Genomic DNA, 25,849 nt, shown 5'->3' on the forward strand with positions numbered 1-25,849 from the left:
TGAAAGATAATAAACATTAACTATTCATCGATTATTATTATAACTAGTGTGTTCACTCCTCCCGAATAAAATTTCAATTTTTGATTTTGTTAGAGTGTGCATTGTTTCGATCGGCTGATATTTGGCAATACAACAGCGTTTAGATGGAATCACGTTTAAATAAATTATTTGGTATTTATTTGAGATACACGGAAACCCAAAGTAGATAAAAGAATATTTAAATTCATTCTCTACAGAAGGTTGGTCTATTAAATAGGATTCACACACCTTTAATGAAAAAAAAGGGATAGTTTTTATTATTACTTAACGTATTGTTAAGACACACCACTAAAGAATAAAATCTCGGAGCAAGCCACGTTTCCCATTATATAATGATAACAATTTTCCACACTACTAACTCGAACTCCAAGCAAAATCACTTTTCCGTTGATTTTGGTGAGATCTCAACTGATTAAATTGCATATCCACTGCTCGCCAGGTAATTCTTGTGGTTGCTCAATCATTACACGTTCTTTCCTGGAGCATTGCGGTTTTAAAGAGAGCACCGAAGTTAGTAAATCCCACTCTTTAAAATATTTACGCTGTATCAACATCTTGATAATCGACTAAGAAAACATATATATAAGCAGACATCATCTTGGATGTTTTTAAAATTTCTTTGCGTTTATGCCGATTACGTTTTAGAGAGAGAGAGAGAGAGAGAGAGAGAGAGAGAGGGTTTTATTGTAATTAAACCATCGCGATCAAACACACCAACAGAGCGCGCGCAAGGAAGTGATTATTTTCTTTCTTTTTTTTTCTTTCATATATCCTTCTTTATCTGTGCTGGCGACGAATGTTTTTTATCAGTCGATAAAACTTCAAGAATCTGTTTTCTTTTTATCGCTAAAAACTAAGTTTTAAGCACTTAGGAAAGTACAAAAAACCATACGAATATAAAAAGGAAATGATATCTTATTCCCAAATGTATAAGTAACAAATCTCGACTTTAAAAGTTTTTCCTCAATGCTTTAACTAATGGTTAAAGACTACAGACTCTAATAACAACAATGTTTTAAAAACTTTTATATCTGGGGAGAAATTTGGTCAAGAGCATTAATAAAGGGAACACGTTTATCTTGGCTATCGTATTGTGTGTATCGTAACCCTTAATATAGTTCCTATAGAAACATTTATGACTTGACGACTGTCTTATCCTACCCATTAAGTCTAAAATGACAGAAAATACCGGAAATAAATTTATTTGAGCTGTATACCCAGACAAGTTCATGCTTTTTTTTTCTTTTCTCTCACTAGTCGGAATTACTTTTCCAATTTCAGACTTTTATTTAATAATTTCCTCGGAGGATCAGTTCTCAATGAAGCTGATTCGGTTCATTTTCTCCCGAAAAGGGCAATTCGGATTATTTCAAGCGGAAACTAAAGCTCTCAATTGATGTTTTATTCGTTGTTAATCCCTTGTGATTCTTTATAGTGACAGCCTACGACACTGTACGAATTAGTCCCCAAGGAGTACAGATGTAGTGTTCCGGTCGTTTAGAAGAAAAGGGGAGCAGAATATCAGATACCGACCTTCTTTAGGGCAATCAAATGTTCATTATCAGGATTGTCTCTTCGCTAAATTAAAACTCCAATGAAGTTTTTTGAACGACTTATAAATGACCAATGGAAAGTCAATCATGAGCGTTATTTTATTTATTCACCTTCTGTTCTTTCTAGGGTCTATCTAATATTTTCTCTCTACAAATTTTATCCCTTTTTTATTACTTATTTTATTATTATTAAGGCGTGTTTTTTTCCTCTACCAACATGCATTTGTTGCGATAGATTTATTTAATTTTTAGTCCCTCCAATGGTATGTACACACCCCTCAAAAAAGAATGAACTAGTCCAACTAGCATTTGCCATTGGCTGTACCTAACGTCAGGCATTGTTAAAGAAGCAGATATCCGAGATAAGAAACAGCTGAACAAACATATCTAAATCTCAGTTATTTCGACACACCAACAAGGTATTGTCAAAACTATTCAATATTAACTATTAAATAGATTTGTTTAAACTGAATTAAAATGCACAAAATCTTGCAGTGCTAGTTGTCAACAGTAGTGATAAAAGAATAATAATTTTAATAAATTGTTAGCGAACTGTTTATAATCCTGTGGGTCGCTTTCCCGCAAAACACCTAAGCTAGACAGTGAAAACGTTTTGAAGTGGCTAAATCGTCGATTTTTTTTAATTTATCTAATTTTCTTTTTTTTTTTTTCTTTCACACTTTTTCATTTTCTTTTATTTATTTATTTATTTTTAAAACGAACATCGAACTTAACATATTAGTTGGTGAAATGCGTGTCTGGTTGAAACAGTTGAGACATTACCTTGTCGATAAGAGGGAGTGCTATATGAGTATTAAAAACACTTAACAGGGCACATACGTCAATGCATACATCTCTACTAGGAGGAAAAACACTCATTGATTAAAAGGGTAGCAATATTTGAGTAAAAGAAAAGGCATCGGAAAATAAATACAGCGTTTCAATGATAATATTTCTATGTATTTAAAAAAGTTCTTCATCGGTCTTTTACACAAGTTCTTTTAGACCACATTTGCTCGCTTTATTATTTTTATTTCATACTGGATATCAAGACTGTAATATCCGTAATTGACTATCGAGTATGTGATCAGTTCTTTTATGGCAGCTAATAAACACTTCCTAAAAGAGCACTCAGTAGATTCATAAAACGTATCATGCTAGCGCCCAATGTAACGTGAACTTGAATCCAACATATCGACTTTCTTTGTAATATTTTATTAATGTAGAGAATTAACATTTATGAGGTAAAGGAGGGAGTTTCAATGGTTTAGTATTTCTGATTTCAATTCCATTTGAACGTGAAAAACTCATTAGTTCAGTTATGTTGTTTTCAGGTCATTTCGCTTTACATTAGACATTTGCACAGTTGCGCATCGTTGATCTTGGAGGAAATGATCTTAAGCAATCAAACGTTCTCTAAGGAGGAAAAATAAATTTTATAGTTGGAGTATAAAATAGTTCTACTTTTTTTTTTCATTTCTTTGTTTATAACGAGTACAAAGCAGTTTGTTTACATTTGTGAACAACCATCGCTAAAAGATCAATACAGAACTGCGAACAATCTGATTATAAAGACCGTCAGCCATTTTAACCTTGTATACATTAGATTAGCACGTTTTGAGCTTCAAGGATGAGTGGTTTTACTATACTCTCTGACAAGGATGTTGGTGAAAAGATAGAGTTCATTTTTGTTCGGCGTTAAACAGATTAGATCCGGAACCAGTATCGATTTATATATTAAGAGAGTGCTATGAACTATAATACACAGTAGTTTTAAAACTTCAACGAAGATATGTTGAAATTTTCTGTAGAGCAAACACCATTTAAAACATCCCCGTAGAAAAAAGACGTAGAAGTGGAGGTTGTTTTTAGTCGTATCATCATTTTAATATCAACATCTTAAGGGTCTTGCGTCGTGGCTGTTATACTTAACGATATACTCCGTTTACTCCATTAAACATCTAATAATAATGATCTTCTAATGACACTGAAATAGCCACTCTTCTTTCCCTCCCATCACCAACGCAGTGTTGTACGTTCTTTACACCCTTATGGTCAATATTATTGGGAATATGAGTTTGCATCTCGCATAATAAATAGCGATGTTATTAAAGAGTTTAAATTTAGTTGCAGAAGTTTTATATGGAAAATATTCTTTCGGTATCAAGGTCGAATTTGGATTTTACAGGCTAAACATACCGAACAAATTCAACTTCTACTACATGCCGCGTTTCAGCACTAGTTCAAAACCTACTTTTGCTGTCATCATTTAAAATTCCATTCCTGGTTTGTTAAGTTTAATAACATAAAAACGGAATTTTGTAAAATTTATATAATATGTAACAATTAACTGTTACATACACGCAATAATTTTGCAGCGTTAACTATCAACTTGTTGAAAGCTCCGTAATTTGAACATATAATTCTTCGAAACTGCCTATAAGAGATGAAGCGTATCTGTTTCTATGGAAACCAACTTGTAGATTGGGAGAGAAATGCCATTAGCGAAATGCTTCAAAGCTGTAAATTAATTTGCCGTATGTTTAAACTGGCAATTTTGTTTACTACTGTATAATTTGCATCGGTTAATGTCGACAGCCTCATCTCCTATAGGAATAAGTGTCTTTATTGCTTATTTTTTCAAAAACTATATGATTTACTCAGAAGCAAAAATAAACAATTGTTACTGCCTTTGCTGAATCAGTGGTGTGTTAAACTGATTGTTGAAAACAAAAGGTTTCACTTCACACACTTAATTCTTGTAAACGTTATTGTTGGAGAATATTTCATTCTTGCACAATTATTTTAAAAGATTTTTTGGCTTTGTTTTCGGTATTGAATGAAAAATATGTATACCTCTTTACCATTATAAAAATACATATTTTTATAATGGTAAAGAGTAATGATTCATAGCAAGTATAAAGTTCTCTCTCTTTTTTAGGCTAAAACTAAATAAAAATGCAAAAGTGAATCGTATTCATAACATGCTGGTTTATACTGTCAAAAATAGATTAGTTCCCCCCCCCCTCTAATATTCATTCAAATTGAATTTTATTGATAAGTATTAGTAGGAATCTCAATATTAATGTCAATATTTAGCAAAATAAAGTTGTTATATTGCCCAATAACCTTTTTACTAGATTATGTTTATTTTAAGCTTGTAGAATTTTCAAATTGAGTTTTTTTAGTACGTAAGAGTTCTTTATTACAAGAATTCTGAAGCATAATCTCTTGGCCAAGTATAGTTCAAAAGACAAAAAATTGAACACACACACACACACACACACACACACACACACACACACACACACACACACACACACACACACACACACACACACACACACACACACACACACACACACACACACACAAACTGTCAATTAGAATATATATATATATATATATATATATATATATATACAGTATATATTGTCCCAAAATATGAAGTTAAGATTCATCTTCAATTTCTAAATAATAAAAAAAAACAGAATTTTTTGTTCCTTTATCTAACGAATTCTATTGTTGAAGATCAAATCGAAATAGTTACTCCTACATTATAGTTTAGATAAACTAAATTCAAGTAATTTCTAACAAGATCAATAAACGATCTTCCTATCCAATCAGATGAGGTTATTGATAACTTTATACATGCTGCCATCTGGTGGCAATAGCATCTCTACACTGCTGGTTGGTCATTCATAACTAACGCATAATCTTACAGCGTCGGCGGAGCAGGAACTGAAAATCTAAAAAGAGTGAAACACTGTTCTTATGGTAGATTCTAAGTTTGTATATGAGATGGCAAATGCTTCTTTTTCGTTTGGATTTGTTTGAATTATCAACAGAATTGTTAATCTACATAAAATATTTGTTCTCTTCAAATAATTGAAATCCAGTAACAATCTGCATAAACTTTTTGGTTTCGATTGGATTGTCATGATTGGAATAAAAAAAAGTCATAGAAAAAGAGATTTCTTGAATCCAATGATTCCGATTAACTTTAATAGACAAAGAATTACAAATCCCAGCCACTGAATTGAAATAAAAAGCATTGAGAAACCAATAGAGCTTATTGGTTTCTCAAAAGGTGAAATATCAGTGTTTAATCAGTGGAAAAATAACCAACACTGCTTGTCTAAGAGGCGTCATTGTGGTCCTAAGACAGTCTGTCAGGAACGAGATAACCGTCGTCTGATAAGGATTGTACGGTGATCAGAACTTCCTGTGTGCAGCAATTGACAGAAGGATTTAAATGAAGGATGTTCCCGGCCCATATCTCTCAGCGAACTATGCGCAAGGAATCGAAAAGAATCGGTAATGACAGTCCAAGCCTGTACTAAAAGCATTGTATTAAATACAAAGTTTCTAATTCATTAGCCGGAATGTGTATGATACAATGAAAGTCAATTTATATGGTGGTCTCCTATTTCGCATCACAGGTAATAAAAATACAATAAAAACAACCATTCGGTTATAGACAGCTTATAATTTGTAAGAGAAAATGAAAACGGGTTCAGGAAGAACGGATAAGATAGGCTCAGAATTGTATAAACATTTTCAGTTGCATTAATTTCCACCCTCACACTATTATACCTTGCAAATTTCAGTAGCTACAAAAGGACAGTCAAGTGACAATAACTTATAGCTTTTGTGTTATCGATGACTAGATAATTTCGAAATTCCCCAAACCTATGAAACGCTTACAATCTTTACAAAATACAAATGTGTTGAAATCTTTTTAAATTATAGATCTGGATTCAAGTTTTAGGTTGAACATGAATTTCATTACCATGCGAGACTATCATTTGGTTTATTGTTGGTCTGAAGGAGCTTGAAAAAAAGTTCCAGGTTTGTGCTTTAAAGCAAAGTTTTTCAGAATATTTAAAATCACTGTATTAATATACAATAATTTACAACATTTATTTGGTGGAATTCACACAAAACCCTGTTCTAATCAGATATAACGTCGACGGATTAGCATCTTATGGAGGAAAAATATAAGAGAAACTTTTAAATTAGGCCTAAAATTTTAGGAAAATTCAGTTTGATTCGCGATCCACCGGTCGATTGCAACCTTCTTTTTCGAAATTAGTGTTTCAGTCATTAAAGAAAAAGTTCTCTATACCTATAATGCTGACAATCCTAAGATTACTGCCTCAAGTTTCTATAACTGATTAAGGTAAGTGCTTCCAACTGTTTATATAAACAGCTCATCTCTTAAGACATGTCCCTTTTAAGAGAATCAAGTTCTCTTAAAAGGGATAAAAGTCTACGAATAATATGAATCTCTCTCTCTCTCTCTCTACCTCTTTCTCTGCCTTTCTGTCTTTTTATTGTTTAAGCTGGTTAACTCGCAGAAGAACTTTACGAAGTTCTATTTATCTTAGCTAAAGCTTAGCTATGTCTACGTAACGTGAAATATGTTCGACGGACTCCTAAGAAAAAACGCGTTCGATTTAAGACGGAGGTATATTTTCGTGGTGCGAGGTTGTAAGAAGAAATTTGAGTAGAGGGATGGATTAGCTAGTCTGACTACGCTTCTACACCGAGCAAAAGCGCTCCCCGTAATTTCAGCTCTGCTAAAACTCCGCATCGCATATCCTGGATGAGGTAACGGAGAAAAAGTATTTCCTTCCTTGACATTGATCCAGCCTCGCGCTCAGTATAGCGTCACTTCGTGCATCAGTGATGAGAGAGAGAGAGAGAGACCCAAGTTTTACACTAAGTTTGCAAACACCGGCATGCTGGTGAAAATTCCCTAGGGGGAAGCTTCTTTATGTAATGTTTCTGGCCTTTTCATTTACTAAAATAGAAACTGCAGAAAAGGAAAGAATGAGCAGTTAGCTTCAGAGCAGCGTTTTTTTCAGCTGTTACTCCCCCATATACTTTGTAATGCATCACTTAGATGTTATAATTACAGTGAAATAGCGTCATACAATGTTCCCAAATGGTTAAGATATTTAACGCTAAAACTCAAGCATTTTTTAAGCATTAAAAAGTTAGGCATTTTTTCAGCTCTTCCTTCTGCTGAAAGATTTCTTATAAAGATTTTAATTTTCATTTTCAAGTTAATATTTGTTGTACATACGTTTGGGCCGATAATCTTAGTCGCTGTCCATTAGAACAATTTTCTTCTTCTTCTCCCTTCTACGTGTTAGGCCTACTGGCCTGTTACAGAGCTAACTTAAGCCCTTTTGTCGTACCCGTCTCGAGGATAAGGTGACTAGACCAATGCCTCCCGGTGTTTTTCTGTGGCTGTAGCTGCGTGTGTTCACGGGGTCGGTTTGCCTGCTTGCAGGAGGGAAAAACCCCAGATAAACTGGGGAGAAAAACCCTGCTGTCCACGCCCAAGACCGTTAACTTAGCTATGTCTGAGAAAGATCCTTACACTCCTTACGTCGGCGACGGGAATCGAACCCAGGATACTCCTTTCCCAGGCATATGGTTGCGAAGTGCATAGCCACTAGGCTAATCGCGCGGACATTAGAACAATTTGTATATAAAAAACGTTGTCATTTAGATAAAAAAATAACGTGTTCAAGTTGCTCTTATTAATAAACAATAACAGCCTCCGTAGACAATTGGAAGAATAACGGGACACTACGTCCTTCGATTGGAAAAGGCCTGCATTCGTTCTCGTCACAACGAGAAGAATCTTTATATGCAGTTTTTTTCGATTGAAGGTGAGTTAGCCAATCTCGTGGGCAGATGGCAGGGTTTTTCCCTCCTGATTTCTATAACAAAAATAAAAAAAACTGAACTAACCGAATCCATTTTTATCTCTCCGCATATTTTCCACTGTCGTGTCATTCCTGCAAGCTCATGTCTATCTGTTCATGTCTATAATTATTAGATAAAACACTATAATTATTAGATAAAGATATATCATTAGATATAAGAAGGATAAAACACGAATAGGACACAGGCAAACTTCACCTGACTTTAGACCTATTGCATTATGGAACAACTAAAACATTAGTTGCTTTCAGACATTAAACATTACAGAATATCTTCGTAGCTAATTGACAGTACTGTATACATTAGAAAAAACATAACTAACAAACTCTTTGATGAGATACTAACTAAAGAGCTTAATTATAATAATATTTACTTTCCTTTTCCATTTATATTTTTGCAGCAGACACTTTGTTGTGTCTATAGATTTTATACGCTATTTTGTCGTATAAAATTGATTGAAAGAATATTTTCCGAAATACTTAAGAAAATTGCAATTATAATTATTAACGCAATTTTTCTAGTTTGTTTATGAAGTCAGATAGAAAAGAAGAGACTTCATAGCATCTAAAACCCCATTGCAATACAATAACTCAATATAAATCCAATTCGTTTTATTGTCAACTATTTAAAAAGGGCTTCAATGCATTTTATAGGCTTAATGAACATTAACTTCCTAGTTTAATGGCTCATTGAATTATAATAGACATTATTAAATTTATATTTTTGTTCAGCAGTTCCCCGTGTGTGTTTAGTTGCTGACTTGCAAGAACACTTAAGATTGATTTTTATTTTAGATGTTTTCATCTAACAGTTGAAAAGAATCAGCAGCAAAAGACGTACCTGATTCTTTTTATTGCATATTTGAAACTTTATAATATATGTGCATGCTTTCATCAACTGAATTCGGTGTCTATCTATTGTACCAACTCAATGCCCCTGCGTAGACTACCTTACTGCATTACAAGAGTGTGCTGCGGTAAAATTCTTCCAATCAATTGATTAATGAAATCTGTGTCCTAGAAACGAACAAAGTCGATTGAACACATTAAGAGAAAGAAGAAAGTCCTTTTGTAGAATTGTCAAAATCACGCACGCGCATTTCACTTCCGGTGTAGGTCTATTTCCACGAAATCTATTAAAGCACAAAAGAATTCGATATTTGAAGTTTAACGCTGAATAATTTTAGTCACTTCTATTAATCATGTACTGTACCTTTAAATTTTAATAATAATACGCGGAAGTGTTTAATTTCAAGAGAAAGGTAAGACCATTGGGTCTGTCATTGATGAGTGATATATGATTTATTTGAGAAGGAAAAATCAGGAGCTCTAAAAGAGAGAAAAATGAATCATTCATTTATCTCTCTTTTGGTTGGAATCGTGTAGTTCATAATTAATGTGATAACAGAATGCTTTATTGTTACCCGTGATTTTGTTAGCCAAACACGAAAAAAAAATTAAATGAATAATAATTAATAGCTATCGATAAGGTTTCATTCATTTGTATCGTAATAGCCTCAAATGACAAGTTTACAAAATGTTATAATAACACCTACATGTTATTTTTGTGAGGACTGCTGTTTGTGTGGTTAGCATGATGAAGAGGTTGTTTATTCGAAAATCATCTTTTACTCGCACAAACTTTATTTCCCCTCAAACATTAAAATCTTTCAAGGAATACTGAAATGTCACATCTTTTATTTTTTTTGTATGTTTTCTGCTTCTACCTTCCTTTATATTTCACTTTTCTAAAGTTTTTTTTAAACATCATTCATCTATCACTTTTTTCTTCTTCATACTTTTTATATTTCGCTGTTTAGAGAGGGTGTTTTGGCATCCATTTTCGGTTGTTTATTTTTCCATCATCGGTTAAGGTAGCTGAAAAAATAAACACTTTTCTCTCTCTTTACAACAACCCCATATATTGAACGCATCATTATCATTTTGAGAGATCGAAATATGTATTCTTTTTTTTTTGTCATTTGTTTCTTTACGTGTCACTTAACTTGTGACCAAAACAAATCCTGGCCAATACTTCAAGAATTCTTAGAGCGCAAAGTCACTTCTCTTTTGACAGTTGCAAAGAAACTAAAAACTTGAAAACTGAGGTCTGTTTTCATTGTAACAAATGACTCAAAATTGTTCCTACAGATGATTCACTAAAAACATCGTATTTTGGAAGGGGAGAAATGAGAACGGTTCTGGGGGGGGGAGAGATAGGAAATACATTAATTCTTAAACATAAACAACTATTTATGTAAACACTAGATATAATTAGGCACTTAACTGAAAATATTAACAAAACTATACCATTTAAAATAAGTAAGCGATTGCAAGGAAAACGTATAACAAAATTGTGAAAACGCCTGAGTTTTACAAAAACCCCTGATACATCATTGGTGATTGACCATAATTACAGACATTGCTTTTCTGGATGCACTACCTTCATATCTTTAGCTGCTTCCGCCTAATTTCAAATAGACAACTAAACATAGATAAATAGACAGCATATAAATGCATTCCATCATCATAAACTTAACCGGGTGGTTTCTCTAGAGCGTACGTATCATAGAGAACTGTCCAGAATAACTTTCGAGTGTTAATTTTTCCACGTATTAAAATAAACCGTGTTATCTAAAACCAATAGAATATCCTGACACCTTAACCACATGACTGCTACACTTGACAAATGATACGATACACCTTAGCAAATGACGTTTATGATCCCCCATTATACGTAAACATATTAATCTAATCTGAAGAGTGTACATCGTGATTCGACTCTATGCTACGACCTTGCAACAATCTACTATCCAAACATGGCGAGCTCTGCACCAAGTAAATCGAGATCGAGCATTGGCTAAGTTCAGTTTGTAATGACTTTTTTTACATCCCTGTTTCCATTTGTTAAAAAAGTCTGCCACATTTCGTATGCGATGATTAACCAGTATATCAATCCCTTAACTCTGAACAACTATCCACTTCTAATCTTTTATACACAACTACAATCATTTAGCACACATTTTATTTTCTACCTTGCATTATCATGAATATATCATATCAGATATTCATGGTATAAAGTATTTGATTAAAAAAAAAGAAAGAAGATAGTTGCAAATTTCGAACACTATAATGCAGCGTTTCCCAAATAGTGGGTCACGACCCGGCACGGGGTCACGAAAGCTAAATGTCGGGTCGTCTAAAAAAACTCTCGAAAACCTAGGTGTTTCGTTTTTGGGTTTTTATTTTTTTTCCCACCAAACTCTAAAATACAAATAAACATCGTTTAATCGGAACTAACGAATAAATAATTTAATTAATAGAGACAAAAAACGAGCTCCGTCCGCGTCGTCATTTCATAGTCTCTTTGTTCCCGGTAAAGTAACTCTATGAACATTCAAATCTGTGTTTATTTTACCTATTGTCCATAAAAATGTTAGTGAATGATGAAGTATTAAAATAACCGGGCAATGGAAAAAAAAATTGGGAAACCTTGCTATAATGTATATTATAATTCAATGAAGCAAATTGCTTCCTATAGAAACGTTCATTAAAATTATTTACCCACTCAAGTTGCTTCTCAAGTAGTATCAACAATATCAACAAGTACAATACGATTAATTTTTTCAAGTTTGACAATGTTTGTTTATTATTCTCATCACATATACATAATGTTTATAAATATACAATTCAAGTGTACTATCAACATTTTCGGTTGGTTTTTATATTTATGGGCTGATTGTTATAAACAAATAAAAATCAAATTACGTTCCTTACATATATATACAAATAGGATAAAATACATTATCATATAGTTTTCATAGTCTATACAAATGTTTAAAATAAGTTTGTGAGTATTTACATTATTTATTTATTATTATTTTCATATGTACACAAATTAAAATAAGCTAAAAATAGAAATTATCAATCAAAGAAAGTAGTACATGAGTTGTAATAAAGTGTTGTCTTAATCGCATTGGTTTTGTGTGTTTACGCTACTAGATGAGAGCTGACACATTTAAGTATTAATCTATCATCAAGGGACTAAACCGTATACGCAATAGTTTGTCTTAACTCTGCCTGCCTGTCCTTGACATCAAACATTAAGTCGCATTGCTCAAGTAAGGATGAGTAACGAAACAGAGAGGAATGGACGGACACGTCTCTTTATGTGGTATCCTTTTAGCACACCCTAACAAAAGAGAACGCTATGCACTTGGGGCTATTCCCTTATGGGAACTTGGTGGTGTCAGTTCATTACAGAAGATGGCATCTTCCGCTAATGTCATCCCATATTAAGAGACTATCATGTAAACACATATACCGCTACATTATTACTGACAAAAGGAACCTTGTGGATATCAATAAATGCTTACCGAGAAGTCTCTGTTATTGTATACTTTGTAGCATTGATAAGTGAATCGATTGGATGAAGTAGTTCAGGTTTTTCGCAACAGAGAGATACTGTGCTGGTGTGTCAGTTTTTCTCTTTTGTTAGCGACCTCTATATACAAAAATTCCAGTTAGAGATAGTACGGTATTTTGCAATGGCCTTCTCCATCAGTCTTGTCCACAGATTCGCAAACGCTCAATTGCAGACCTCAGATGTTACTTCATATTTTTCTGCCATCAGCGTAATCTGATCAGCTGTCATGCTGAAATACAACAGAGAAGAGATCAGTTTTCTTTTTCAGCAAATCGGATCTCTCTACCATCTGTGACAGCGCAGGATGTCTCTCACACAACTGAAGAAATATGAAGGCCGTTGGAGAGATGCGCAGCTGGCTAGTAGCTTGTATTGCAAGCATTTATTCTCAGGAACATGCTGACCGATCTACAGAGTATATTAATGTCTATTTAGAACAAAAAAAAAACCCAGTTCATTACAAAATTCTATGGACGGCCCCTTGTTTCCTGTAGGACTTCAGTATCGTTTAATAATTAGATTACTTACTAAGTCATTACCTTCAGTTTCCGATGGAGTGATATTCTATAAATATTCAACAATAGACTCCCTCTTTTCCGGTCTATCATGTGACAGCGTGACAGAGAAAGCTTACTACTACACTACAAATGAAAATTCTCCCAACTGGAAGCACAGTCCAAGTCATTACTCATCTCCTTCATTCACCATCTCGTACCCTTTGGACAGAAAGGATTTAGTGTATCCGTCAACCCACTTGTAGGAACGGGTTTAGTAATCCCACTGCCAAATTATATTTGTTGTGAAACGTGCGAGTGTTACGGTAGGAGGTTAAGGTATTAGGAAGGAGTTTAGGGGATTTATAAAGTAGCGCTAGTGACATTAACAAAACTTTGGAAATGCAGTTGAGTGTATCTCGACGGAGTTCGAAACTTAGACATTGGCATATTTTTTTTCCACATTTCTGAGTTTAACCTGTTTCAAATAGCGGTAATATCGTAAAAACCGATGTAGTCCTCTTTTCGTTCTTACTTGGATTTAAATACTTCGAAATTATACTTTAATTAACGTTATCAATTATAATATGTAACATTGAAGAGAAAAAGTTTAATTGTCTTCCGTAATTATAGAGTTAAGATTCTTTTACAGTAATCAAAACAGATCCTCAGTGAACTCAAAGAGCCAACAGGTGAGCAAATGGAGTTGGCTTACTAGTACCAGTTGTTTGTTTGGCTGTTACCATGACATCTGTCTAGTGAAAACACGCCACCATTACCAATGGGCAGGAAATCGATGCAATGAGCAGCTCCTAGTGCATTTTGTACTTACAGAGAAAACGAATAAAAAAACAAATGGGTTGCCACACGAACTGTAAACACACCACAACTGGGTTACAAAATCGTAAACAAGATACCGAATCTGAAGTCTACATTTTCTGACAGATTTTATAATTAATTTAAACTAATAATGTCAGATATTTTGCTTGCAAATCTTAGGCTAAGTTGAGTAAAATATTTTTCTTAATGTGACCTTTTTTTTTGTTTTCCGTTTCTGCTTCTGATAACTCTATGATTATGTAACAGCCTCTTAAATAAGCGTCAGTGCAATTGCTACTAAAATACTCGGAATTGTCACCGGAACACACAGATCTCTTTATAAGAAGGAAACTTTCCTTGGCATCAGTATGCCTACACATAAATGAAAAGAATAAAAATCAGAATGCTTTGCCAAGCCAATAGCCACCTCTTTTTTTTACTTTCCAGTGAAACTTTACTGAGCCATATTATGTCGCTATTAATATCGTGATGGATGGAAGAAGGAGATTTGTGCTGTTTAAGTACATCATTCATTATACACTGTCGCCTAAAATAGATCACCATCTAAGAATATTCTAATTACTGAAAGAAATCTTTCACGGAGTTCGTGCTAAACGAATCATTTGTTAGATGAAGTGTGCTATTGGAAAGGAAGAAACAGTATCGCTACACTCAGATGGCAGAAGTATAAGACTCAATGAGTGTGGCGAAAGGAAAAATATTTGACTTTTATAATGAATAATAGCATTACAATTACTATATTTGACCTTTTCTTTATAAAAGAGACGTGTTTCGTTTTTTTTAAAGAAAAATCAAGCAAGGTCACGACCTTCTAACGAATCTCACATTTAGTATTCGTAAATTGGCTTTATGCTAAGTTGTGTAACTAGCTGGAAGCTATTTGAATGTTGCACTGGCAATTATTGTTTGAAGAGATGTGTTTATGGTGTAAATGTTATCGATTTTTAGCCATCAATTGCGAAACATGCGCAGTTCACAGAACCAGAAGTTATTATAAATGGATAAACGGAGAGACTGTGTTTCTATTTTAGAAACACTTCTCTGTATTAATAACATTTACAATTAACATCGTAGGATTTTAATTAAAGTTTCTCAGGTTTAAATTATTAATTAGCCCTTTCTGAAGCACGTGTTTCAAGGATTGACCTTTGCTGACTTTAGCACAGCAGAGAGAGAGAGAGAGAGAGAGAAACGCGGTACTTATGATTGTTCGCCAAGAGCGGATGTCAGCACAGATGGAAAACAGACTTGGCTTCATTTGTTCGAGTTAACCTGAAACCAGTTCTAATGGAATGGTATAATAGCTCCGCTTCAGAGGGCAAGGAACGGGAGTACAACATACGAGTGGCCACACTCATTACTCATCATGGGGATTAGCTACAATTGCAGCTTTCTCCTGTTCGTACTTCTGCGAACAGTAATTATACCCTTTTTATTTTTTATCCTATTAGGAGTATTAATCTTAATTAAAACTCATAATAGTGCTTCTGAGCATAATTTCGTATTTGTATATAGCAGAGTTCTACTTATATACTGGAAATAAGTTATGGTTTTATTAGTAGCAAGATCTGAAACTGTTCTACCCATACGTCAGAACAATCAAGCAAAGTATAACATATAATTGTCAGGCAACACTAGTGCACTTATAAATTGTTTAGTTATCCCTTCAGTTAAACCAACCGAAAATGCAATAATATTTCTTGTATAGTGGCATCTATTGTTAACCTAACAATTAAATCTAGAGTTTGTTTTTTAACTAGATATTTCCAACGCATAATTGAAAGCTCTAACAAGTAACGTACTGGAATTAAACCTGCACGTTATTATCAAGTCTTGTGTTTGAGATATCGCAGTGTCATCAAGGACTCATTTGAATATTAGCAGCTTATAATCTAAATTTACGCTCAAATTCACGAACTTAAAGTACATTAAAACTAGCAAAGCGTTTGCATTTGGGATTAATCGAAGCCATCGAGCAGTTCGCCTCGCTTATGCTCGCTTATGGGATTTAGCATACGGAAACAAACGTAATCCCCTTGAGATAGAACACCAGTTTTTCAATTTTTTTTCTTCAAAAAAAAAAACGAAATAAAAGAAACCAAAAAACGCAAGCATCGGAAGCCAATCGCACAATATCTGACGTAATTAATTTCCTTTATTTTACTGTCTGTTTGGTATCACCATCGCGACACACAATGCGTGCCGTACCTCCCTGATTAATCTGTTACCCACGTCTCCGTAGAGTCATCGCACTGGATGAGATATTGTCTTTCTCAGAACTGATAACACCAAATTCATCCTCCAGTAGGCCGTCACGTTACGATAACATTGTCTCGACTCCATTAATAATGCTTCCCTACTGTAATATATCACCGAATCACCTTTAAAACACGATTCAGATACCAAACAAAAAATGACAACTATTACGTACACACTCTATGCTAACAATTGCAATTTAACAATAGTACAAAGTGCTTTGTAACAAGAGTCAATAATTGATACACCAGATTCAATTGTTGCAAGTAATTGACAAAAACGGGTACTGTTGTAGATCTCTCAAAGGATAATTGTTAATATCCTCTACTTTTCTATTTTTAAAATGATATTAGCAGTTTTTTAGCACTGCAAACTGGGTTGTAGAAGTGTTTTGACCTACTGCGCATGCACCAACCAATGAATGGAAACGATAATCTGAAAATATAAAACAGAAGCACCTAATGAATGTTCCTAAGTGAGATATTTACGATAAGTGGACATCAGTAAACAACGTCCATTATTGAGTAATCATATGATGAACGAGTGCATGATGAAATCTAAGTGGAATTGCATTTGGTCGGTTTCCATGGAAACAATAATGAATTATTCATATTTCTGAGAAGCCTTTGCTGTTTGGGAAAATGAAGGATGAATAATAAACCCTTTGCAGTAATAAAAAGTGCGGGGGGAATGGGGTGGGAAGAGTGAAGAAAACTTCGTAAAAATTTATTTGCATTCAGCTTGAACGACCAATGCAGTTTAGCATCTCGCCCACACTATTCTGTTTTTCCAGGTATGCCTTTGGAACAGAAGGAGAGAGCTTTCTTTATCGTATACTAAATAGGATGGTGATTCAATATACAGAGATGATGGCGAAAAGTTCCGAATAAGACTTTTTGCGTTGTAGTAAAAGTTACGGTGGAATTGCCATAAGTTTAAGAAAGTGCATGATGAGATTTTTAGGAGAATGATAGTGTGTTTATTCCTTTTTTGATGCTGTTTCGTCAGTTAGCTACTACGATAAGTACCGGAGTTCCGGTTAAAAACCGGACGCAAAAATTACGCGTAATAAAGTAAAGGTTTCCGACATCAAATCTTGATAATTAGAAGTAACTAAAATGACTAAATGAACTGTGAATTCTAGTTTGAATGCGCATAAGAAATGTCAGAATTGCCAAAAGCAAACTAATAACGCTTTTAGGGTGAGTAGATGTGATATAAACTCATCCTGCAAGAACCAATAATTCTACCTTCGTATTATTCGAAGGTTTAAAGCCATACGAGTTTCAACTACATAATACGATAGATGGAGGAATTAGACCTCGTAATATGTACCCCCCCCCTTATTGAACATGACTCAACAGAGCTATAAAACAATACTCGTTGCTCTTACAATAGCTCTGTTAGAGAAACAGTTTTATTTCCTTAAACATAAGATATTATCGTAAATCTTAATATCATTTAATAGAAATCTTACATGCACAAGTGATTGAACCGATATAGTAACGTCGTCACACAAACATATTTAGACATCGATATAAACTGTTAAAATCACAAACAAATACTGCTAAGACCATCATACTGATGTTTGAAATCTCAGTAATAGAAAATGTAGTCTACGCAGGACATATAATTGATGAGTGTCCAATAGAACCACACCGCATATCAAAATCATGGATATAATTTAAATCCACGAGTCTGTTGATAAGTTGAATACAGGTGGTTCTGATTTGTTTTTATAATTGCTTGAGAATCATTTTTCTGGTATTTTCCTACTTCGTATTGAATGGTATCAGAAAAAGATGCCTCAAACGACCAGGATGCTGCCTGATGATAATTTGCAATCATTAAAATCGAATTAATGAAAAATTTATATTTTCAATAATATAATTTAATAGAATTAAGTGAATTCATATTCACTTTTTTTGTAACTTAATAATAATAAATAACTTGAACAATAATTTAAGGACAGATTTAAGTATTGTTGGAGACTCATAATTAGATTATAACCACAAATCACAATACGCTTGGTTGGCCCACTTTTGATTTCTATCAGATACCACTCTCTCTCTTCTTGACAGACTTTCCACTAATGCGATGGAATACCCGAATCAGTGAACTTTTTATGACGGCCATCATACAAACACGTCCATCCGATTATTACAAAAGTATCGAAATTTGTTACTACATTTTATAACTTTTCAACCATCAAGAGTCCAATCTTGACGAGTTCTATACCACTTAAGTCTATCGAAGCATGCTTAGGAATAATATCTAGTATATTGTAGCCTTTCCATGCAAACGTATTAATTGCAAGAGTCTACTGCTACAGATGAACAACAGCAGACACAGCAATATAACAGACTCATATTCACCATCATGTTCCCAATTGTAATGACATCGGATACTCTAACTGTAATTCGATGCGATTATCACTACATTCAAGAAAAGTAGTGGTATTCGCATATTTTTTACAACGCAGTGTACGTGTCACGTCTGAAGTTAAATTAAGTAGCTTAATAGGAATAGAGTTTTTGTTTCTTTTGCCGATCATTTTGATCTCTCAACAGAGTAATCACAACAAATTTTATGCTTTTAGCAAATCAGATAACGCGGGACTGAAATGATTTGTGGAAATAAGCAATTTCAATACTTGAGGCACTTTCGTTGAGCAACTTTCATCACATAAAAGAGCGAGTTGATGCCACATAAAAGCACAAAGAAAGTTTAACATCCAGTTTATCTTTTGTACCACACGATGACTCGTCCAAGAAAAGATGCACAGCCAACCGAAAAGAAACTTGGTATCCTCTCCCGAGACAATAAGAGACTCGTCTCTAACAGGATTATTTGCCTTCCCAATTTTCCATAATAGGAGCTTAATTTTCTTTCAATTGGATTCTCCGGGTTTCCACGCAGACCCATCTAACGCTAAGTAATCTTTATTATATTAGGTTTTTCCCCTTTTTCTTTTCTGTGTTTGTTCCGACGATGCTGAAAGAAATTTCCGGACATTAGCATGGCAACAAGCACTTTAGAAGCTCTCCCTGTAGGCCACGTTTGCTGCATTTTATGATACACTAGATGGGGATTCGCAAAATTTTCAAATGGATGAAGTACTTTCAAGACGTATATATTCGCCTTGGTAGTCCAATGTCTTGAAAGATTCTAAAAGAGTCTAAAATACACTTCGCCGAACATTTTGAATAACTTGGGCTGTGTGTTGAACTCTTTTTTTTTATAAGGCACAAAAAAAGAAACCTCAAAGACGTATGTTGGCTTTTTCTTCTGTTTTTATGTTAACTTAAAGAAAGCAAACCATTCTTTGTTCGGTTCCATCGCATAAAATGACTCTTCTGAGTTGCATTCTGCTGAGTAAGAATATATAAGAACAACGTAATGAAGTAAGAAATAAAAAGAATGAAAAAGAATGCATGCATGTATAATCTTTTGCACAGAAAATCAGTAAATGGAATGAAGATATCAACAAAAATCTGACGGTTGATCTACACAATAAAATTCTAATTTCTGAGAATTTTAATTCATGCAGTAGTCGAATGTGATTTAGCCCTAACTTTTGAAACTGTAAGCAACCTGTCTCTATCGTCACTCATTATCGTTAGTTGAGTACCGGTTACTACCGATTTGAAGGCTTACCAGTGATGGGAATGTGGCACTTTCCCGCCATATTGTGTTCCTAACTCTAACTCGCATTACTGACTGAAATAATGTGAGTTATACAGTCAATTTTGTTCCCGATTTTGCGGGTTTATAATCCTCATTTATGGTTTGAAATGCATCCTTGCTTGCGCCAAAGACTAACTTAAAAATCGACTCGACTGAAAAAAAAATATTAGAAGCAGGTCCTAGAGTTGGCAAGTAAAATCAAACAATTTCAGCTAGTTAGTTAGTTTCGTATGATGGTACAACTGCCGTGAGTCCCTTTTATGGGAAAGTACAGTACCATCTTAATCCCCCAAATTTTATCCGGGTTCGGGACTGGCATAGCTGAAGAATCAGGCCTATGGCTGGGTGAGTATTCCTGACTGTAATCCGTGTGTGTGTGTGTGTGTGTTCACGGGGACCGTTTGCCTGCTTGCAGGCAAACGGGCCTGAAAGTTAGCCTCCTTGCAGGCTAACTTGGCTGTGGCTGAGGAAGATCCTTATGCTTCTCACGTCGCCGACGAGAATCGAACCTAGGACACTCCTTCCCCAGGCATATGGTTGCGATGCGCAAAGCCAGGCTAACCGCGCGGACAACAATTCCAGTAGCAACATGAATTAAAACTTTGCTTGGTACAGGACCTTCTAAAATAATACTTTCAGACATTCTAGTAAAGCTCTGTCCCAGTAGCATATCTACAATTGTATTTAGTTGCTATTGTGTATGAGGTTTTCGGACCAATTTGTAGACTCTTGAATTCGACAATATTAGAAGAAAAGAGAAAAACGTCTGTAATCCATTTTATTTTATAGTTGTAATTCCTTAACAGACTGATTAAGAGACATGAACAGTGCAGTAATTCAAATATTTTGAACAATAATTGTTCAAAAATATTAAGACTGACAATGCTACCTATTCCAACAATAGATGGCGATTTCCTATTTTTATTTTTTAAGAGTGATAACAATGGCAGTTATTTTAAACGTTCTGTGTGATCCATTGTTCATTCGGATGCGTTAGGGAAATCAATACTAGAGGATTAGGGATTCTACCAATGAGTAATCCATCCAAAAACAGATCACGAGCTAAACTTTCTTACGAGACCCGACAACAAAATTAGATTCGCAGCATCATTTCCAAACACGAACCCCATTCGGAGATAGTCTATTCGCTGAAACAAGGTCACTTGAATTAATATCCATTGTCACCAGATGTTCCTTCGACCCCTTTGTCGTTTATTTACCCGCGAATGACAGTCGGAGGTAATTTAGATTTATCCTAGTGACCTGTTTGCTCCCTGAAATTTTGCTTTTCCCTGTCTCTCCTTATCATTTTCTCCATCCATTCCTCTGTCTTGTGCGAAATGCTGAAAAAAAAACAAACAACCGTGACCTCCGGATGCATCAAAGGCATTGGGCTTATCCAAAAGGTCTACGTTTGTCGGGTTATCGAGAAGAGCCGAACTGGTAGGGCAGATAAGGGCCGAACAATTCCCTGACTTCGAGGACAACACTGATTCTTAATTGCTGATCGTATCCGACAGGCGAGGACGATATTTCTCGACAGAGGTGGCGAAAAGGAGGTGGTTGCTAGGTTACCAAAACTTGGCGTGTGTGTGTGTGTGTGTGTGTGGGAGGTGGAACGGGGAGTCTTGGGAGTTCGATATTTATGAAAGGTTAAAGGTCATGACCCCGACCGTCGTTACATCTTTTAGTGTATGTGTGTGCGTGTGTGTGTGTGTGCCGCGCAACATTTTCGAAGCGTAAATCTCTATAAGCTCCCTAAAACTGCTGTCCTTCAACAACTGCGGGAGATCTCTTTGGACATGCGCAGATGATGTGTACGGTGGGTAATAAACTAAAACAAAACTTTGACTGTCAACAGATAAAGATGATGGAAAAGTGTTGTTGAGAAGGAAGAAAAAGAAACTTGTGGGAAAAGGAAAAACATTCGGACCGAAGTTAAAGAAGTTAGGTGGTAAAATGATTTCCCATTTAGATTCAGTTTTCTTTTCCGGTAATTTTTGTGGAGAAGAATTGTTAATGCGTCAAACTCGAAAGATTCAAACACTCATAATTAAGAAATATGTTCGGAATATTTTATACGAATCATCGTTACCTCCACAAATGTTATATAATTCAACATTTTATGGCCCTTTCTCCGATTATTTAGAGCTATGCAATTCCAATATGGCATTTGTAGTGGAATACTTGTATATCAAATCTCCTCCGAAACAGATTCTCTACAAACAGACTAATGAATAAGCAAAGCTATGAAGCACTTCCTTGGAGGTTGGAAGATTTAAAAACTGGAGCAGTACTAGAAAAACTTGTATATCACTTGGAAAAATAAACAGACTACAAAGGGAAAAGTTAAGGACTTTCCCTCCCTCCCTCCCTCTCTCTCTCTCTCTCTCTCTCTCTCTCTCTCTCTCTCTCTCTCTCTTTCTATTTATAGTTATAGTTAGGGCTTTCCTACAGTTTCCATTACTACCAAATCTTCAAATTCAAACCACAGCCGGTATATCATTACACTATATACGGAAACAAATTTAAAATTCAATAATGGTTTCGAAAACATTTAGTAGAGGAATGCAAACGTTTCAGCAATACGACTTATCAATAATACGTTTTTTTTTTCATATTCACTTACTTCAGCAATTTAAAAATTATCCACGTCAGATTACTCAAAATTCTGCACCTCATGAAAAATTTTAAAGCCCTTAACTTGTATTTTAATTATATCAATAATTATTTTTAAGATGTTATTTTTCGGAGGTTATCTATCTAAGTTATTTTCAACATTTGCTACATTTCTAGGAGCTGGATAGAATAATATTATCGGATATATAAAACACGCAATTCCTTTTTCATAACAAACCTAACTTATCAATCTTTCAATGTATCCAATCATCTCATAGTCATCTGATTTTTTTTTTACTATTCTTACACACGTTCATTAGACGCCTATTGTGTTTTTTTAGACTGTCAGAACCATTTCATTGATCAGTGCCTCATGCTACAGCAGAGACATCTCGTTATATGTCATTACTGTCCAGTTGTATATTTTTTTTTCGAAAAAATATCAAACTTAAAGTTTCGAATTACTATTCTTTTCCATCACGTGTCATTAGCCTCTTGTTTCTCCACGCTACCATTTTTACAAAAAATTGCTAGTATCTTCTGATTATTACTTTTATTTGTTCAATGAATGTGTACCAATTTTTTTCCGCCATTAACTCTATTGGCTTGTTCTTTGTCCTTCAGATTTTTTTTTCAGAATTCAGATCTCTCATATTTCCACAATAAGTCGTCTCATTACACTAAAAGAGCGTTCTCCATAATAAAAAAAAATTCTATTTAAACAAGCAGTTTCGTATTAAAAATAATTAAAAATTAGCAAACGAATGTGTGCTTTTGGGAGGAAAAAAAAGATTAGAGATCGAAAAATAAATTGATGAGTTAATCAGATGGAATGCAATCCTTTTTTGTTATGGGTGAGTGCCTTTTATTAATAAAAGACAGGCAATCATCACTAAACCAAAGGAAACAACAAATAGCGAATTTCTGTTATTGCCTTATCTGAACCAATGCTCTAGTATATCAATTAATAATTTTAAACCATTTATTTTTGAATTTAGAACAGTAAATTTTATTCCACAAAATAATTTTTTTAATTAATGAGTTTTCTTTGATTTTAATTAACTAAATTTGGGATAAAAATGTACATTCGAGTTCAATTTCAAGTATTTTTGAATATATTATTATTATCATTTATTCATTACGTGTTTGATATTTGTAGGTGGTGCTGGTGTTCCTGCTTAGCATTGTTTCGTTAATTATATACTTCATCGATGCCTCCAGGTAAATCATTGTTTAGCTATCATATTGTTTGACCAATCTGTTATTCTCTTCTTATTTTTACTGTTTTTTTTTCTCCTTCAAGAACATTATATATAAATCATTATTTGCATATAATCGTTCTTTTTTGATTATTAAACATTCTAACGATTCTAGTTGTGTTTAGTGATAATTGTGTTTTCTATTGTATTATATTTAAACGCGATAGACGAATGATGTCACAACAACCATCAATTGTGATGCAATAACAATTGATAGCATAATAACACGTTTCAAAACATCAAACTTTCAACCTATAATGAATACTTTCAATGCAATTTATCTATTTAATGTATAAGCTTTGTAAATGTTGACTACGTGGATGACATCAGTTAGAGATTGAGGTCATATTGGAAAAAGATCAGACCTTAGCAAATATTAAAGAATTATTGCGATACGAAAGAAGAATTAAATACTAATTAAAAATAATTAAATACATTTCGAAATTTAAATTATAACTTTTATTTAAGCTACCTGATTAATGAATCCATGGTTCGTTCTTATTACTCTTAGATTTATGGATTAACTTACGTTCTACTAGGTTAATGACTTTTGAAGAAAATTCTCAAAGAACTGTATTGTCTTGACTTCGCTAAATCATTACACCAAGGATTATCAAGTTATTGTTTTCTGTGGACAAACTAAGATTTAATGATTCAAGTATTACCTTCTTTGTAAGATAATAAAGGGTCAGATGCAATTGTTCATTCTGTGGGTTAATTAAATTTAATTTTATTGTCAACATGAAGCTTTTATTTTTGTTAGAACAGCTGAATTTCTCGCCTAATCTTCATGTAGCAGTTCTGTGCCCTATTCTGATTTTTTCCCGGCATTCCCGCTGCTGAGTTTGATCCAATTAACCCCCTACAGCACTCCCTTCTTCAGACAGGAGTCAGAGTGTAGCCAGCCGTGACCACTCGACGGTACAGCCGACTTTTAGTGCCATTCACCAGATTGAGAAAGGTCCCTGTAACAAAAGTGCGTAATTATTTTAAGCAGTGTCTATTGATGTTTGTTTTGAGGAAATTCTACCGGAATCATTAATCACCGAGAGGTCGTAATTATAGCTTTCCGTCATCTCTTGTACGAGGTTCACACTACGACATGGCAATGATAAATCATCTTTGTGAGGTTGACGGTCGGCAACGTTTCCTCTCGTTCACACCTACCAAACGCACACACACAGAGAGAGAGAGAGTAAAATATTCCAGCATTTAGGCTGAATCCGATTCAAATCATTGAGTTGAAATCACTTGTCACAGAGAGTGAAAATTGAGAACGGTGAAGAAGGTATTAAACAGCAAGAATTCTAGCACAAGATTTTCATATCCTTATTTTATAAAATTAAGAAAAAGACCAAATGAAAGAATTTCCTGTGCCACTCCTACGTTGATTACAACTCCATTATTCTCGCATCTTTTAATTGAACACCTGCGGATTTATCTAAATGTCAATTTAAATCCCATCACTAACCACGTCGTCTTAATCACTTCAACGCGATATTTCATTGCAGCTTTTGTTTTCCGAACGAAGCACTAACCCTTCTCATTCGGCAGTTAATATATTAGATAATATTGTTCGTTCATAATTTTTCATTTCAAATCTTTCTCACAAACATACGTTGAAACAATGCGGTTTCTTTCCTGATCATGTGACTGTTAAGAACCAATAGGCGTGTGTAAATGGCTGTATTGTTAGGAGCAAGTGCAGACGATCAAGAATTCTTCCTTGTTGAGTACAGGTGAAGAGAAGAAAACGAATTAGTTTCAAGAGGATTGAAAATGAAGAGAAGATATCTTGAATCACTCCTAAGTTATCGTGAGCATTTCTTTGCATGTTCCAAAGCTAGTTTGTTTTGTGGTGTACAAATCCGGAGATCGCTGGGTTTTTTTCGACATTCTTTAGTCGCAGAGGGTTGGTTTGGAAGAACGTAAAAAA

At 34.3% G+C, this 25,849-nt stretch overlaps 1 protein-coding gene across 1 annotated transcript in view; it reads left to right on the forward strand.

Annotated features, from left to right (window-relative positions):
- The window catches only part of LOC150096335 (calcium-activated potassium channel slowpoke-like), a 171,049-nt gene that overhangs the window by 45,494 nt on the left and 99,706 nt on the right, over positions 1 to 25,849 (forward strand). Inside the window, exon 2 of the mRNA XM_090408803.1 lies at positions 23,814 to 23,875. Coding sequence (XP_090264929.1) covers positions 23,814 to 23,875 — 62 coding nt within the window. The remainder of the gene's footprint in view (positions 1 to 23,813; positions 23,876 to 25,849) is intronic.

The sequence above is a fragment of the Typopeltis vanoorti genome, chromosome 19, assembly GCF_054136105.1.
Source record: "Typopeltis vanoorti isolate ZY-2024b chromosome 19, IOZ_Tvanoo_1.0, whole genome shotgun sequence".
NCBI classification, from domain to species: Eukaryota; Metazoa; Arthropoda; class Arachnida; order Uropygi; family Thelyphonidae; genus Typopeltis; species Typopeltis vanoorti.